Source organism: Megalobrama amblycephala, linkage group LG18, assembly GCF_018812025.1.
Source record: "Megalobrama amblycephala isolate DHTTF-2021 linkage group LG18, ASM1881202v1, whole genome shotgun sequence".
In the NCBI taxonomy this organism is placed as follows: domain Eukaryota; kingdom Metazoa; phylum Chordata; class Actinopteri; order Cypriniformes; family Xenocyprididae; genus Megalobrama; species Megalobrama amblycephala.
This window is the reverse complement of record NC_063061.1, coordinates 210,613-223,479: the sequence shown is the minus strand read 5'-3', so window position 1 is coordinate 223,479 and position 12,867 is coordinate 210,613. Positions and strand designations below refer to the sequence as shown.

At 36.2% G+C, this 12,867-nt stretch overlaps 1 protein-coding gene across 3 annotated transcripts in view; it reads left to right on the top strand.

The window, feature by feature from the left end:
* Positions 1 to 11,749, top strand: part of LOC125253005 — a 72,637-nt gene extending 60,888 nt beyond the window's left edge. For 2 of the 3 annotated variants that reach the window (XM_048166740.1, XM_048166739.1), the window contains 9 exons: positions 315 to 508; positions 1,469 to 1,713; positions 3,227 to 3,298; positions 3,434 to 3,705; positions 5,228 to 5,349; positions 8,746 to 8,972; positions 9,092 to 9,249; positions 10,975 to 11,078; positions 11,211 to 11,749. In XM_048166740.1, coding sequence (XP_048022697.1) covers positions 315 to 508; positions 1,469 to 1,713; positions 3,227 to 3,298; positions 3,434 to 3,705; positions 5,228 to 5,349; positions 8,746 to 8,972; positions 9,092 to 9,249; positions 10,975 to 11,078; positions 11,211 to 11,503 — 1,687 coding nt within the window. In that variant the 3' untranslated portion in view covers positions 11,504 to 11,749. Of the gene's footprint in view, positions 1 to 314; positions 509 to 1,468; positions 1,714 to 3,226; positions 3,299 to 3,433; positions 3,706 to 5,227; positions 5,350 to 8,745; positions 8,973 to 9,091; positions 9,250 to 10,974; positions 11,079 to 11,210 lie in introns of those variants that run through there. The other variant, XM_048166741.1, reaches the window with a different exon arrangement.
* The last annotated feature ends 1,118 nt before the right edge of the window (positions 11,750 to 12,867 follow it).

Genomic DNA, 12,867 nt, shown 5'->3' with positions numbered 1-12,867 from the left:
CTGGTATCATTTAAAGCCCTTTGAAGCTGCACTGAAACTGTAATTTTGACCTTCAACCATTTGGAGGCCATTGAAATCCACAATAAGGAGAATAATCCTGGAATGTTTTCATCAAAAACCTTAATATCTTTTTGACTGAAGAAAGAATGACATGAACATCTTGAATGACATGGGGGAAAGGGTGTCAAAATAATAAATTATAAACATTTGATCTGCTCCATAAATTCATCGGTGACATATAATAGAAATATAATAAAATACTTTGCCAATTTGCTGTATGTGTAGCTTATTGATATTCTCCATTTGTTTTTCAGGGCTGAGACAAACTGTGACTTGTATGTGTTATCAAAGGCAAGCCTTGATGAGGTATTGAAGCATTATCCTAAGATTTACGAGGAAATGAATAGCAACGCTAAAACAATAAAACAACTGTTACCAAAAGAAGATCATCCGAGAAAGAAATTTACAAAGCCTGACTCTGCAGAACAGACTTTCCTTCGAGCTGGATGTAAGTTATTTGAAATCCCTTGTAATGTTGAACTATTGCGTTTAATCTGTACGATGGGCCAGTTGCATAAACATAGCTGCTAAGTTAAGACTGTCTTCAGAACTAGTCTGACTACTAGCAATTAGTAAAGGCTAATCAGTCTTACAGTCTAAAAAAAAAAAAAAAAAATGACCCGTTTTGAAGAAAAAAATGAGATGAGTGCGTAATATCATTGTGCCTGCTGCGCCCATGGAACGGCAGCAAAGTTCCTTGATTACTACGCCGGAATGAGAGTATAGTTCCTAGCCAATAAGCAGTAACACTAGCTAGCTAAATATAATTTTACTACTAGTAACATGAATGTGGACGAGTAGTCTGAAGTGACACAGATCGATCATTTAGCCGTATGATGTGCTCTCTCTAGCTACAGATACAGGATACATTCACTCTAGAGAGAGCGCAAAAAGACGTGGCGCAAATGAATGGGAATAACCGTGGCATCTTCTATCTTTGAGACAGGTTTTTATAAAATAACTATTTTAACTTGACACGGCTCATTAAAAACATGCCACTGACTGATTAACTCCCGTTAAGCCAGTCGCTAAAAAAAAGTGCAAAAAGACAAGCTTTGAGGTGTTTTTCATGCAGCGAGTCTTCAGCAGTACCTGCCTTTCAATCAGATAACACCAAAGCCTGTCGTTTTCTTCTTAAGAAAAAAAATTAAGATGTTCTTAAGAAAATATTTGAGAACTTAAGAATTTTTCAAGAATTGCACTTAGGAAAATTCTTACGAACCTCTTAAATAAGATAAATGAAATATTTACGATTCCTGAAATTGGTCTCAGATGGCAAAATCATAGCAAAAAATTGTACAGTGTACTGTTAACACACCTATAATTCTTATTCATCTGCCACGTTTCTCCTGAATGCATTTTCATCTTATGAACACAACATGTAAAATGATGTTTGTATCTCTTACAGGTGCAAAACTCTATAGGGATAAAATGGCCGAGGAGGAGCACAGAGCTAAACTCCGTTCACGTCCTTTGGTCATAAGACTGTGCACATCAATCTCATCAATGCTCATCCAATTTTTCCTGAAGATTTTCAACAACATGAGAAGTGTACACAACAAAACCATTGTTCCTGAGAACAGTTTTCGAGTGGTCTATCAGTACACATCTTGTCTGCTGATCACAATTGTTTTCTGGGCAATAACATTCATGGTGTGTATCTTTTGTGCAATTTAGCACTTCTCTTGCAATGAAATTTATACATTTAAAAAAAAAAAAAAAATGCAACTTTGCCGTTTTTTACCCGCTTTGGATTGTAACAATGTCGGTAGTTCTTGCACCCTGGAACAATACAAGTCGACACCATTTTGACTAAAACTTTGCTAAGAAGTATTTCATTCATTTCTAAGAAGTAATCATTCCTACTTGAGCTTTAATGGTTCATTGATGGTTTGTTGTGCTCGTCTGAATAGACTTTTGACTGTAAATGTTCACCTGGTGGCTGAAATTGCTGCAGTAAAACCTATAGACTTAGGATTAGTTCACCCAAAAATGACAATTCCTGTCATTAATTACTCACCCTCATGTAGTTCCAAACCTGTAAGACTTTCGTTCATCTTCGAAACACAAATAAAGATCTTTTTGATCAAATCTGAGGGTGTTCTGTCCCTTCATAAAAAGCCTATGCAACTCACACTTTCAAGCCCCAGAATAGTAGTAAAAACAAAATTAATCCATGTGACTCCAGTGGTTTAACCTCAGTTTTATGAAGAGATGTGAGTGCTTTGCTTGCGCCAAAAAAACAAAACATACATAATATACCACTTTATTTGTGAGATATTGAATCTCCAACTCGCATTCACTCAACAATATCTGCTCTTGTGTCATGTTGCTTGTGGAGATAATTATTTTGAAAAGCTCTCAAATTTGATCAAAAAAGATATTTATTTGTGTTCCAAAGATGAATGACAGTCTTACAGGTGTGGAACGACATTAGGGTGAGTAACTAATGACACAATTTTCAAGGTTTCAAGGTTGTTTTATTTATATAGCACATTTAAAAACAGCAAGCATGGCTGACCAAAGTGCTGAACAATAAAGCGAAGGAAAAAAAGAAAGTACAAAGTCAAACATGCATTCACACAATATACTCATACTGAATTAAAAGCTAAAGAAAAAAAGTATGTTTTAAGAGAAGATTTAAAAATAATTTACATTTTGGGGTGAACTAAGCCTTTAAACTAAAAGAGGAAACCTTATTCAAAACTCTTTTTTGAATTTGTGTTTATTTAAGATATATTAATCAAGACAGGCTGTCTGTCACACTATCCTTTACTGCAAATGATTCTCTTTCTTAAACATTAAAGGGTTAGTTTACCCAAAAATGAAAATTCTGTCATCGTTTACTCACCCTCAAGTTGTTCCAAACCTGTATAAATTAGATAAATAGATATTTTGAAGAAAGTTTGTAACTAGGCTGCTTTGGGGCACCATTGAAAAAAAAAAAAAAAAAAAATACTATGGAAGTCAATGGTGCCCCAACAGTTCAGTTTCTCACATTCTTCAAAATATCTTCCTTTGTGTTCAGCAGAACAAAGAAATTTATACAGGTTTGGAACAACCTGAGGGTGAGTAAATGATGACAGAACTTTAATTTTTGGGTAAACTTTAAGTACTGGCACAAAACTAAATCTAAAAAGGCTCTCCTCTGTTCTCTCTCTCTCAGCCTGCTGTGTTTGATGTTAACTGGTATTTGTTATTGCTCACACAAGTTGTTGAGTTCCTTCAGATATGTGAGGTGAGCCAAAGATTATCACAGATTTACATTCAACTCAATATTATTCCCAAAACGTAACACAAAACTACATTATAGCTGATATGCTATAAAGATGTAGACCTTATTAAATGTAATTCTTCCCACCTTTTTTTCCAGATTTTCCTGAAGTTTCACTTTTCTTATTATAATACCAAAGGAACATGTATTTCAGATTACAGATCAGCGTCCCGTAACTACTTGAATAGAAAATTGGGATATGTCTTTGATATGGTCTGTTCATTTCCATATGGCCTTCTAGTTATGCACCATATGAAAAAGGAGCCTGCAGATTTCCTGCCTATGATTATTTATGTCCGGATTGGTCACTTGCCACGCATTATTTCACTATTAGTTTTTATGTGGAAAGAAGAACAGTCAATAACATCCAAGTATGTCTTTTAGTGATATTTGTGCATTAAAGGTGCAATATGTAATATTTTTGCAGTAAAATATCCAAAAACCGCTAGGCCAGTGTTATTTTTTTTCACTTGAGTACTGACAATATCCCAAATGTTTGCAACTATTTGTAAATCTTGAGAAAATTGCAATTTTAACCAAGGCTCCGGGACGTGTGAGGAGTCGCCTGTCAATACCCGCGTTACCCTCGGTTTCCGGTTTTATTTTGTAGGAACCATGGAAACACCAAAAACGCTTTAATATATTACATGTTTTAATAGGCAAGGGAACAACTGTTTTGATATATTTATAGACAGAAAACTAATTATTGTTATATAGCTCAACACATTTAGTCGTATTGTTTAAATCTAATTTTCTTGATTTTTTGCGAGTACCATGCTTTACCGTGCCTCAGAGAAAAACACTCTTTTGTCAAGTAGCTAACGTAGCATAATCAGATGCAGCTTTATTTTTAGTAACAGTAATACAGCATTTTCGCCATCATACAATACGTTTTAAAATGAATTGCATGCCATTTATCAACACAAGCCATCCAGCATTTAATATGATATTGTAAAATCGATCTATCTTACTGCAGTGTGTAACAGTGTCTCACAGCAGCCGCCGAGTGAACGCACAGAGTAACGTTATAACATCATTTTTAACACACTCAAATGTATCTAATATGATAAACAGAGCTGTTACCTCATACTCCTGACCGGAAAAGCGGAAGCAGTGCCGGCGACTGTGTCATAATAAAAGTCCCGCTGCTCGTGAGGCGTGTGTTGATCAATCGCTCCAGCTCCTCGTTCAGCTCGCTCCTGCTCTGCTTCATGCTACAGTAACGTTAATAATCGCATCCATGGACATGATTTCTTCCTGAGTCCAATCCCTATTCTTTTCCACCATCCGTTGAGGTGACGACCACATGTCCCAAGATTCCGCTCTCAAACTTGGCGTCATCAAGCTACGCCTTTGTTTTGAATAGGCATCTAGCGACCTCTAGCGGACAGAAAATCTCACATAGTGCACCTTTAATTTGATTTACATTTAATATTACTTGCATTTCCCTAAAATCCGTTGGTCCTACTTTATATTGTGTCTTTTACTACTGTGTAACTTTTAAATTAATCATTTGATACAATGCACTTATTGTGTACATACATGTTTTTACATTGTACTTGTATTTAAAAAATACCTGCATGTAATTACAGGTCCCTTCACTTACACCTTAACCCACCCTTAAACCTAACCATACTGTAACACTAAACCTGTCCCAAACATCACTCATATCCACCTCAATAGCAGCACAAGTATTTCACAAAACAACATGAACACAATAAGTACAGTGCACCTATTATTTATTTGTTATAAGTACATAGTAGTTAATGACAACTAATATAAAGTGTGACCAATCTATGTATTTAAAATATTTTATTATTGTATGTCTAGTTTTTCATTTGCAAAACAAAGTCACATTTGCCCTTTTTCCCCCCCTTGTTTTTGTGTTTTCAGTGTTCTGTACATTAGGATGATCAAGTACTTTGTACACTCGATCCTTTTTGTCCACTGTGCGACAGTGCTCTGCATTTCATTTGTTGAAAGTCATGGAGTAATGTCATGGATTACCGAAACAGGTAAGGAAAACAAAAACATAGGATAATAATTTAAAGGAGTCAGAGCATAAGACATCAAAATCACCTTGATCTTTTAAAACAGTATTTGAAATAATGTTATAAGAATATACTGTAGCTTTCAGAACGTCCAACAAAATGTGTATCAATTTAGATTTATGCATTTGGCAGATGCACATTACATGCAACTTGCATTGCATTCAAACTAATATATATATGAAATTTCTAGTTTGCTTATTGGCTTAAATATCGATGTCTGTACATAATGTGTAACTTGTGCAGATGTATATTGTCTGTACATGTAACGCCTCTGGCGTTTCCATATTTATGGTGTCGGCATATGTCTCTAAATCATTATATTATAAGATGCTAAAGGCACTTTTGGCTTTTTGCAATTTGTATAATGTGTGAGCAAGCAGCAGAACATGGACGCCTTGGAAGTGAGAATGGTTTGTTGTTCTTTTAGTTTTGAGCATATTCACAGTTTAACATACTCACCCTCATGTTGTCCCAAACTCGTAAGACCTTCGTTCATCTTCAGAACACAAATTAAGATATTTTTTTTATGAAATCCAAGGGTATCTGAACCACACATAGGCAGCAAAGTCATTGAACCTTTTGAGGTCCTGAAAAAGGCCCAGTAAAGACATCGTTAAAAAGTCCATGTGACTACAGTGGTTCAACCGTACTGTTATGAAGCGATGAGAATACATTTTGTGCGGCAAAACAAAAATAACGACTTTATTTAACAATTTGAAATGTTGTCATATGCAGTTGACATAGTGAACGCAGTGCAGGCTTCTGTGTTTATGTCTGAATGCCGGCTCAGTATTGGCCGGCTCCTGCATCAGCATCACGCACATGCATCGTGCTCCTCACGTGAACAGAGTTGGCTAATTCTGAGCTGCCGTATTTGCTGATGCTGTATTCTTGTTGCTTCATAACATTAAGGTTGAACCATTGTAGTCATGTTGACTGTTTTAAAGATGTCTTTAATACCTTTCTTGACCTCAAAAAGTGCAGTGATGTTGCTGACTATGTGTGGTTCAGATACCCTTGGATTTCATTAAATAATATCTTAATCTGTGTTCTGAAGATGAATGAAGGTCTTTTGGGTTTGGGACAACATTTCACCCTTTTTATTTCACCCTGTAAGTGTCTGCAGTTAACTGAGTTCTGGTGGACCAGCTCCACCAGCTCAGTTTTGCACTACTATCCTGGTCCACTAGTGATCGCAATCGAATCATTCTTTTAAACAAGTTCTTTTCAGTGGACTGGATGAACCTGTTCACCAAATCGGACTGAACTGCGACTCGAGTCAGCAGAGATCTGCAAGTTACTTAATCAAAACTCAATTTCGGATGTGCCTGAGAGTGACAACTAGAAAGAGTTGGTTACAATAGGTGTTGAGTCACCAGTACACTGAACTGATTAAACAAACTGAGCAGTTTACTTGAACGAGGGGGTGAAATGTAAATTTCTTTATAGTCTCTAATGGTTTATTTAAAAAGGTGAGTTGATTAAGACTAGTTTTTTCACTTTATATGCTCTACACATGTAAAACATCCACATTTCACATCATTATTGGGTGATTTTTTTGTCTTCAGTGTTTGAATACAGGTGTGTATTTTTATTTTAAGTGCTTTATTTTCATCAAATAATACCTATATTACAACTGCAGGACGTTTCACATACAGTAAGATAGAGATTCAGTGTCACCCTTTAAAGTTATTATTGGGAGCATAGGGTTTTTCCTGAGTCAAAAATGGTCTCTGGTGGTGACGGATAAACACAGTCATCCACACACAGTACCCATGTGAACTGCGAGCCCCGTACTACTGACAATAAATCCAGAATAAATGCAGTGAAACAGTTTGTAATATTAACTTATCCTATTCATGAAATAAGACAATAATCACTGTCAGGACAGATCTTAAAACTGTCACACTTTGGGTCCTTGAAGAAGACAAGGAAAAGGACGGCAGTTCAAATAACAGTGAAGCTTTAATTACTCAGAACAGAAGAGATGTCCATGTAACAGTGTGTAGTAAAACACAACCAACACCAGACAAAGAACACAGAAAACTGAAGGGGTGCTTCTCAATATCCCTCCTCATTTCCTCGCCCCTCCGTCCTCCGTCCGATGACCCGGAAACCAATCAAGCTCAGCCATCTTGAAGGACATCTAAATTCTTTAATTGCACCGTGAGGATCGAGGAGTGAGGAAGCTTCCTGAGGAGTCATGAACGAGGATACAGAGGTGTATCCTTTGCGGAAGTCTTTCTCTTCGAGAAACATGACGCACGTATACATTCTCCTCCCCTTTCTCCTCACAATAATTTAAATGTATGCTTTACTTTTGCAGTTTAAATAAACTTTACATCTCGCGTATTTCAACAGGCATCTTGCTTTATTAATATATCTTATATTTTTTTAAATAACCAAACTTTAACAGCATATGGGTAGATCCCTCGAGTGCAGCTGATGACGCTAAAGAGAGCGAGGATATCATTTCACTTGATTCAGTTCCTCCATCCTCAAGTCTTTTCCTTGCGTCCTTCCCTCGCATCCTGAAGGGGTGGAGCTAAGACTGGAGGAAAGGAAACGAGGATGCACAAATAAGAATTGAGAAGCACCCAAGGTCTTAAATACACAAGGTAACTCAAATGAAAACAGGTGTGCACTAATTAATACCATAATGAATAACAATGACAACAAATGATGAGAGGGAACCCAGGACACAAAGAAAAGCAACATAAAAGTCTTTGAAAACTAAACCAAACAGGCTAAACATGAAGTCTTTAGAACTATTTTATATTTTAAAAATGTCAATATTTAAAATTAGAAGCTGTCAATTACAACACAAGTCACACAAAGCTGCACTCTTGTGAAAACTCCTGTTATAATCAATGAAGCCATCTACATCTCTTATTGACATTTTTTTATACTATGTTGGTTATACAGAACTTACGCTGAACAAATTCAGTGGTGTTGAGTGTATTCTGACTAACTTAAAAACGTCTGATTGGCCATTGTGTTTACGTGCTCAACAAATACGTCTGTGATTGGCTACAAAGCTCAACGCTGCAAAAACATGTGAATAGAAACCTCTCTTCACAGATCGTGTACACAAACACTCACAGGAGTTTTAAAGCAGCCGGCTATCAGGAGAACTGCAGAATGGCAGATATCGTCACATTATATGATCAAATAAATCCTTGGCGGGACAAAGATTCATTTTGGCGGTTGCCAAAATAGTTTTAATCCAGGAAAAAGCACTATATCTCCTCTAACTAGCTCAAACCAGCCTTGACCAACATTCAAACCAGCCTTGACCAGAATTCATGCTTGTTTATGCAGGATTTTTCAGCAGGGCAATTCTTTTTTTCTCCTTTGCAGAGATCTATGACTTCACTGAAATGTATAGATATGCTACGTACTGGTTATTACAAATTTACACAACAACAGGATATGGTGACATAAAGGCAACACACTTTGGAGAAGTGATGGCATGTGTTTTGCTAATGATTCTGTCTAAAATTCAAGTGATTTATAAAATCGGACTTCTTGTCGCTACACAAACAAACAAGATAACAAAGCAGGAAGCCTTTGAGGAAAAACTGCAGGTAATTGTAAACATTGCATTTTGGAGAACAACAGTCTTATTTAAAGTGTGTATGACATTGTAAAGTATTTTTTACTCTAGTTATGATTTATTTCCGAATAACCGTGTAATCTGTTCCAGACTATTCAGGGGTACATGAAGCATGAGAGAATCCCCTCTACATTACAAAATCGGGTGACGAGGTTCTACAGTTATCAGTGGAATCGCACTAGAGGGACAAGCACAGAGGTTTTATTCAAAGGCATCCCCCGCTCTTTGAAAATTGAGATTGTGTCAAGGTAAACAAGCCTATTAGGCAGTGTGTCTACCAAAGCATTTTAACCGCCTGGAAATGCCTAGCTGGGGGTGCTTAAAGGATTAGTTCACCCAAAAATGAAAATTCTGTCATTAATTACTCACCCTCATGGCGTTCCACATCCGTAAGACCTTCGTTCATCTTCAGAACACAAATTAAGATATTTTTGTTGAAATCCGATGGCTCAGTGAGGCCTCCATAGCCAGCAATGACATTTCCAAACCATATTTAAATCAGTTCATGTGAGTACAGTGGTTCAATATTAATATTATAAAGTGATGAGAATATTTTATATAGTGATAGCCGATTTCAAAACACTGCTTCAGGAAGCTTCGGATCGTTATGAATCAGCGTGTCTAATCAGCGGTTCGGAGCACCAAAGTCACATGATTTCAGCAGTTTGGCGGTTTGACATGCGATTCGAATCATGAGTCGACACAAAAGATTCATAACGCTCCGAAGCTTCCTGAAGCAGTGTTTTGAAATTGGCCATCACTATATAAGTCATTATTTTGTTTTTTTGGCACAAATATTCTCGTGGCTTAAAGTAAATAACGCTTCTCATTTACTTTGAATGGGTGACGTCATGCGTTGCCGAACTGAATTGTGGGTTCCGTCGCGTCGCTTCACTCGCGTTGCAAGCGGCAGAAGTTGAAGATTTCTCAACTTTTCAAGCTCCAACGCAGGCGTCATCCAATCAGATCGCCCTATGCAAATACCCTAGAGCAGTTGCTAGCCAATTGCGTTTGTGCAACACCGGAAAGTAATGTGATTGGCTGTTATCACTATAACGGTCGCGTCAACACAAGCTTCAGACACGCCCTCCGTCAAGCGTTGACGCTGACGCCCCGTGTGAATGCAGCGTCATTGCTCCCTATGCAGGCCTCACTGAGCCATCGGATTTCAACTAAAATATCTTAATTTGTGTTCTGAAGATGAACAAAGGTCTTACAGGTGTGGAATGGCATGAGGGTGAGTAATAAATGACAGAATTTTTGAGTGAACTAACCCAAAGTGTCCATTTTGTCCATTTTGAAAGTATCCATTTTTGGGTGAACTAACCCTTCAAGATTGAAAATAATAGGGGTGCACAATGTATCGATGGTTATGGTCGTGTCTGACATTTTTTTTCCAATTTAAAGGGTTAGTTCACCCAAAAATGAAAATTATGTCATTAATTACTCACCCTCGTATCGTTCCACACCCGTAAGACCTTTATAAAACACTGCTTCATGAAGCTTCGAAGCTTTACAAATCTTTTGTTTCGAATCAGTGGTTTGGTGCATGTATCAGACTACCAAAGTCATGCCCCCCAGTGGTGAACCATTGAAATTTTGAAACACTTATGATGTAATGAAGTCTCGTTTACTGAAATCACGTGACTTTGGCAGTTTGACGCGCTCCGAACCACTGATTCAAAATAAAAAATTCCTAAAGCTTCAAAGCTTCATGAAGCACTGTTTTGAAATTGCCCATCACTAGATGTTGTTGAATAAATTCGGTGCCATTGGATTTTTAAAAAAATATCTTAATTTGTGTTTCGAAGATGAACAAAGGTCTTACAGGTTTGGAAGGACATGAGGGTGAGTAATTAATGACAGAATTTTCATATTTGGGTGAACTAACTCTTTATATAACATAATGTATTCAAAGTTTCATTAAAATGTTTTTGAATTTGGTTATTAATACTATTTTGTTTCTGATTTAGAATCTGCATACAGTATTTCAAGAGGCATGAGTTTTTCTCCCACTTTACAGAACCTCTCCTGAGGGAACTTTCCACAGGAATTTTCTTCCGATGTTTCCCTGCTGGTGAGCATTTGATAAATCTTTGATTGTGTATAACTGGAAGCTTATAACTGGCTCTCAAGCTTGCAACTTTACAACATTACTGAAGAACTATTGTTGCATATTGATTTTTTTTTTCTTTTCTTTGTTTTTAAGGGGAATATATTTACAGAAAGGGAGACATTTGCACTGCAATGTATGTGATAATAATTGGCAAGGTTAATCTGTGCCTGGACACAAAAGGTAAAAACACATTTCAGCGTCTCTCTGCTGGAGCAGCTTTTGGTGATCATGCTTTACTGCAAACTAAACACCATGAGACTGCTGTAGCCGCAAACTATGTGGATATTGCTATACTCTCAAAAGACTCTTTGTACAATCTGGACCTCTTATATCCAGCTGCTATGAGCCATGTGCTAAAGAAAGCATCTGATATTCTACAGCTGTAGCATACTTGTCACGCTTCTTTACTGCGACTGATAGTAGTTAGTTGATCAAATAGATAGCTGTGTGGTAGGTATATTGTTAAGTGCGAGTGCAAGTCCATATTATTTTATCTGCTATGGTAGATTTTGTAATGTAATGTTAATGTATAGAGTGATGCTGCTGATAAAAGCAATAGTTGTTCATTTGTCATGTTCTATTTGTCCGACTAAATAAAATTTCCACATGAAATAAAAATCTTCAAAATTGCATATCATTACTTTGTGCTGACAATTTATCCTCTGCAAAAAATAAATACAAATAGAAATATTACATACAAATATTTAATTATTTGTATTCAACCACTCGCACATGAAAATCGATGGTTCTGCATGAATCGCCTATAGGTTGTCTGACATATTTTAGGCTCAAAACTAAGAAATTTACCAAAAGATGACAACTTCACTATTCGTTCTAAGATTAAAGTAAACTTTAGTTACCTACGCAATGTGTAGAATATCGGATATCAGTAAAACGTCATCAAATTAGATTTGAAAGAACTTATATTTTTTACAAAATATAAATTGTTTTTTTTCTAGTACTTATCTGTATTTAAATGTCAAAAACATAAAATAAACATTATATGGTTGAAAACACTGAACAGTTGTGATAAATGACAAGCTTTAGGCACGTCCATCTCTGGTTCAGTGCCAGCCAAAGCACAAACGCAGATTTCATTTTACCAGTTGATAACATGACACACTGTTCACCCCAACGTTCACCCAAAAATTAAAATTAATAATTAATAATTATCATTTACTCACCCTCATGGTCCAAAGGAGTATGTGTAATAAATTTTATGTTGAATCAAATAAAATATTTCTTGCATACATTTATAATACATTTTTTGACATTTAATGAGGCCTTGAGGGGACAAACCTACAGTCTTTTCAATGGCATGCATTGTGTATAAAGTTCCGATGTAATTTCCATAACTCAGTGCCTCAAAACTACTTTTGAATGCATTTATGATTAACAAATTACATTATTGGAAGTTTATTGTGTGGATCTATGTTTTCAAGTTCCCTGCCTACATCCATGAGCCACATCAGCATATGATTACTGTATATTCCCATATTTACTATAGTAAAAAGCTATATTAATAAGTATAGAAAACACTAAGGATTATTTGTTTGTTTTGACCCACTTCAGAGATGTTAGAAACATTATTTTTCTTTGAAGCGAGAAGCTGCCACCATGTTTAAAAAACATATTTTATTAACAGCAAAAATTAATACTAGCCTAACTAATGCAAGTTCTCAAGTTTACTGAACACAGGTAAACAAAAGGACAAATATATTAATCAAAATTACAACTGAAATAAACCTTT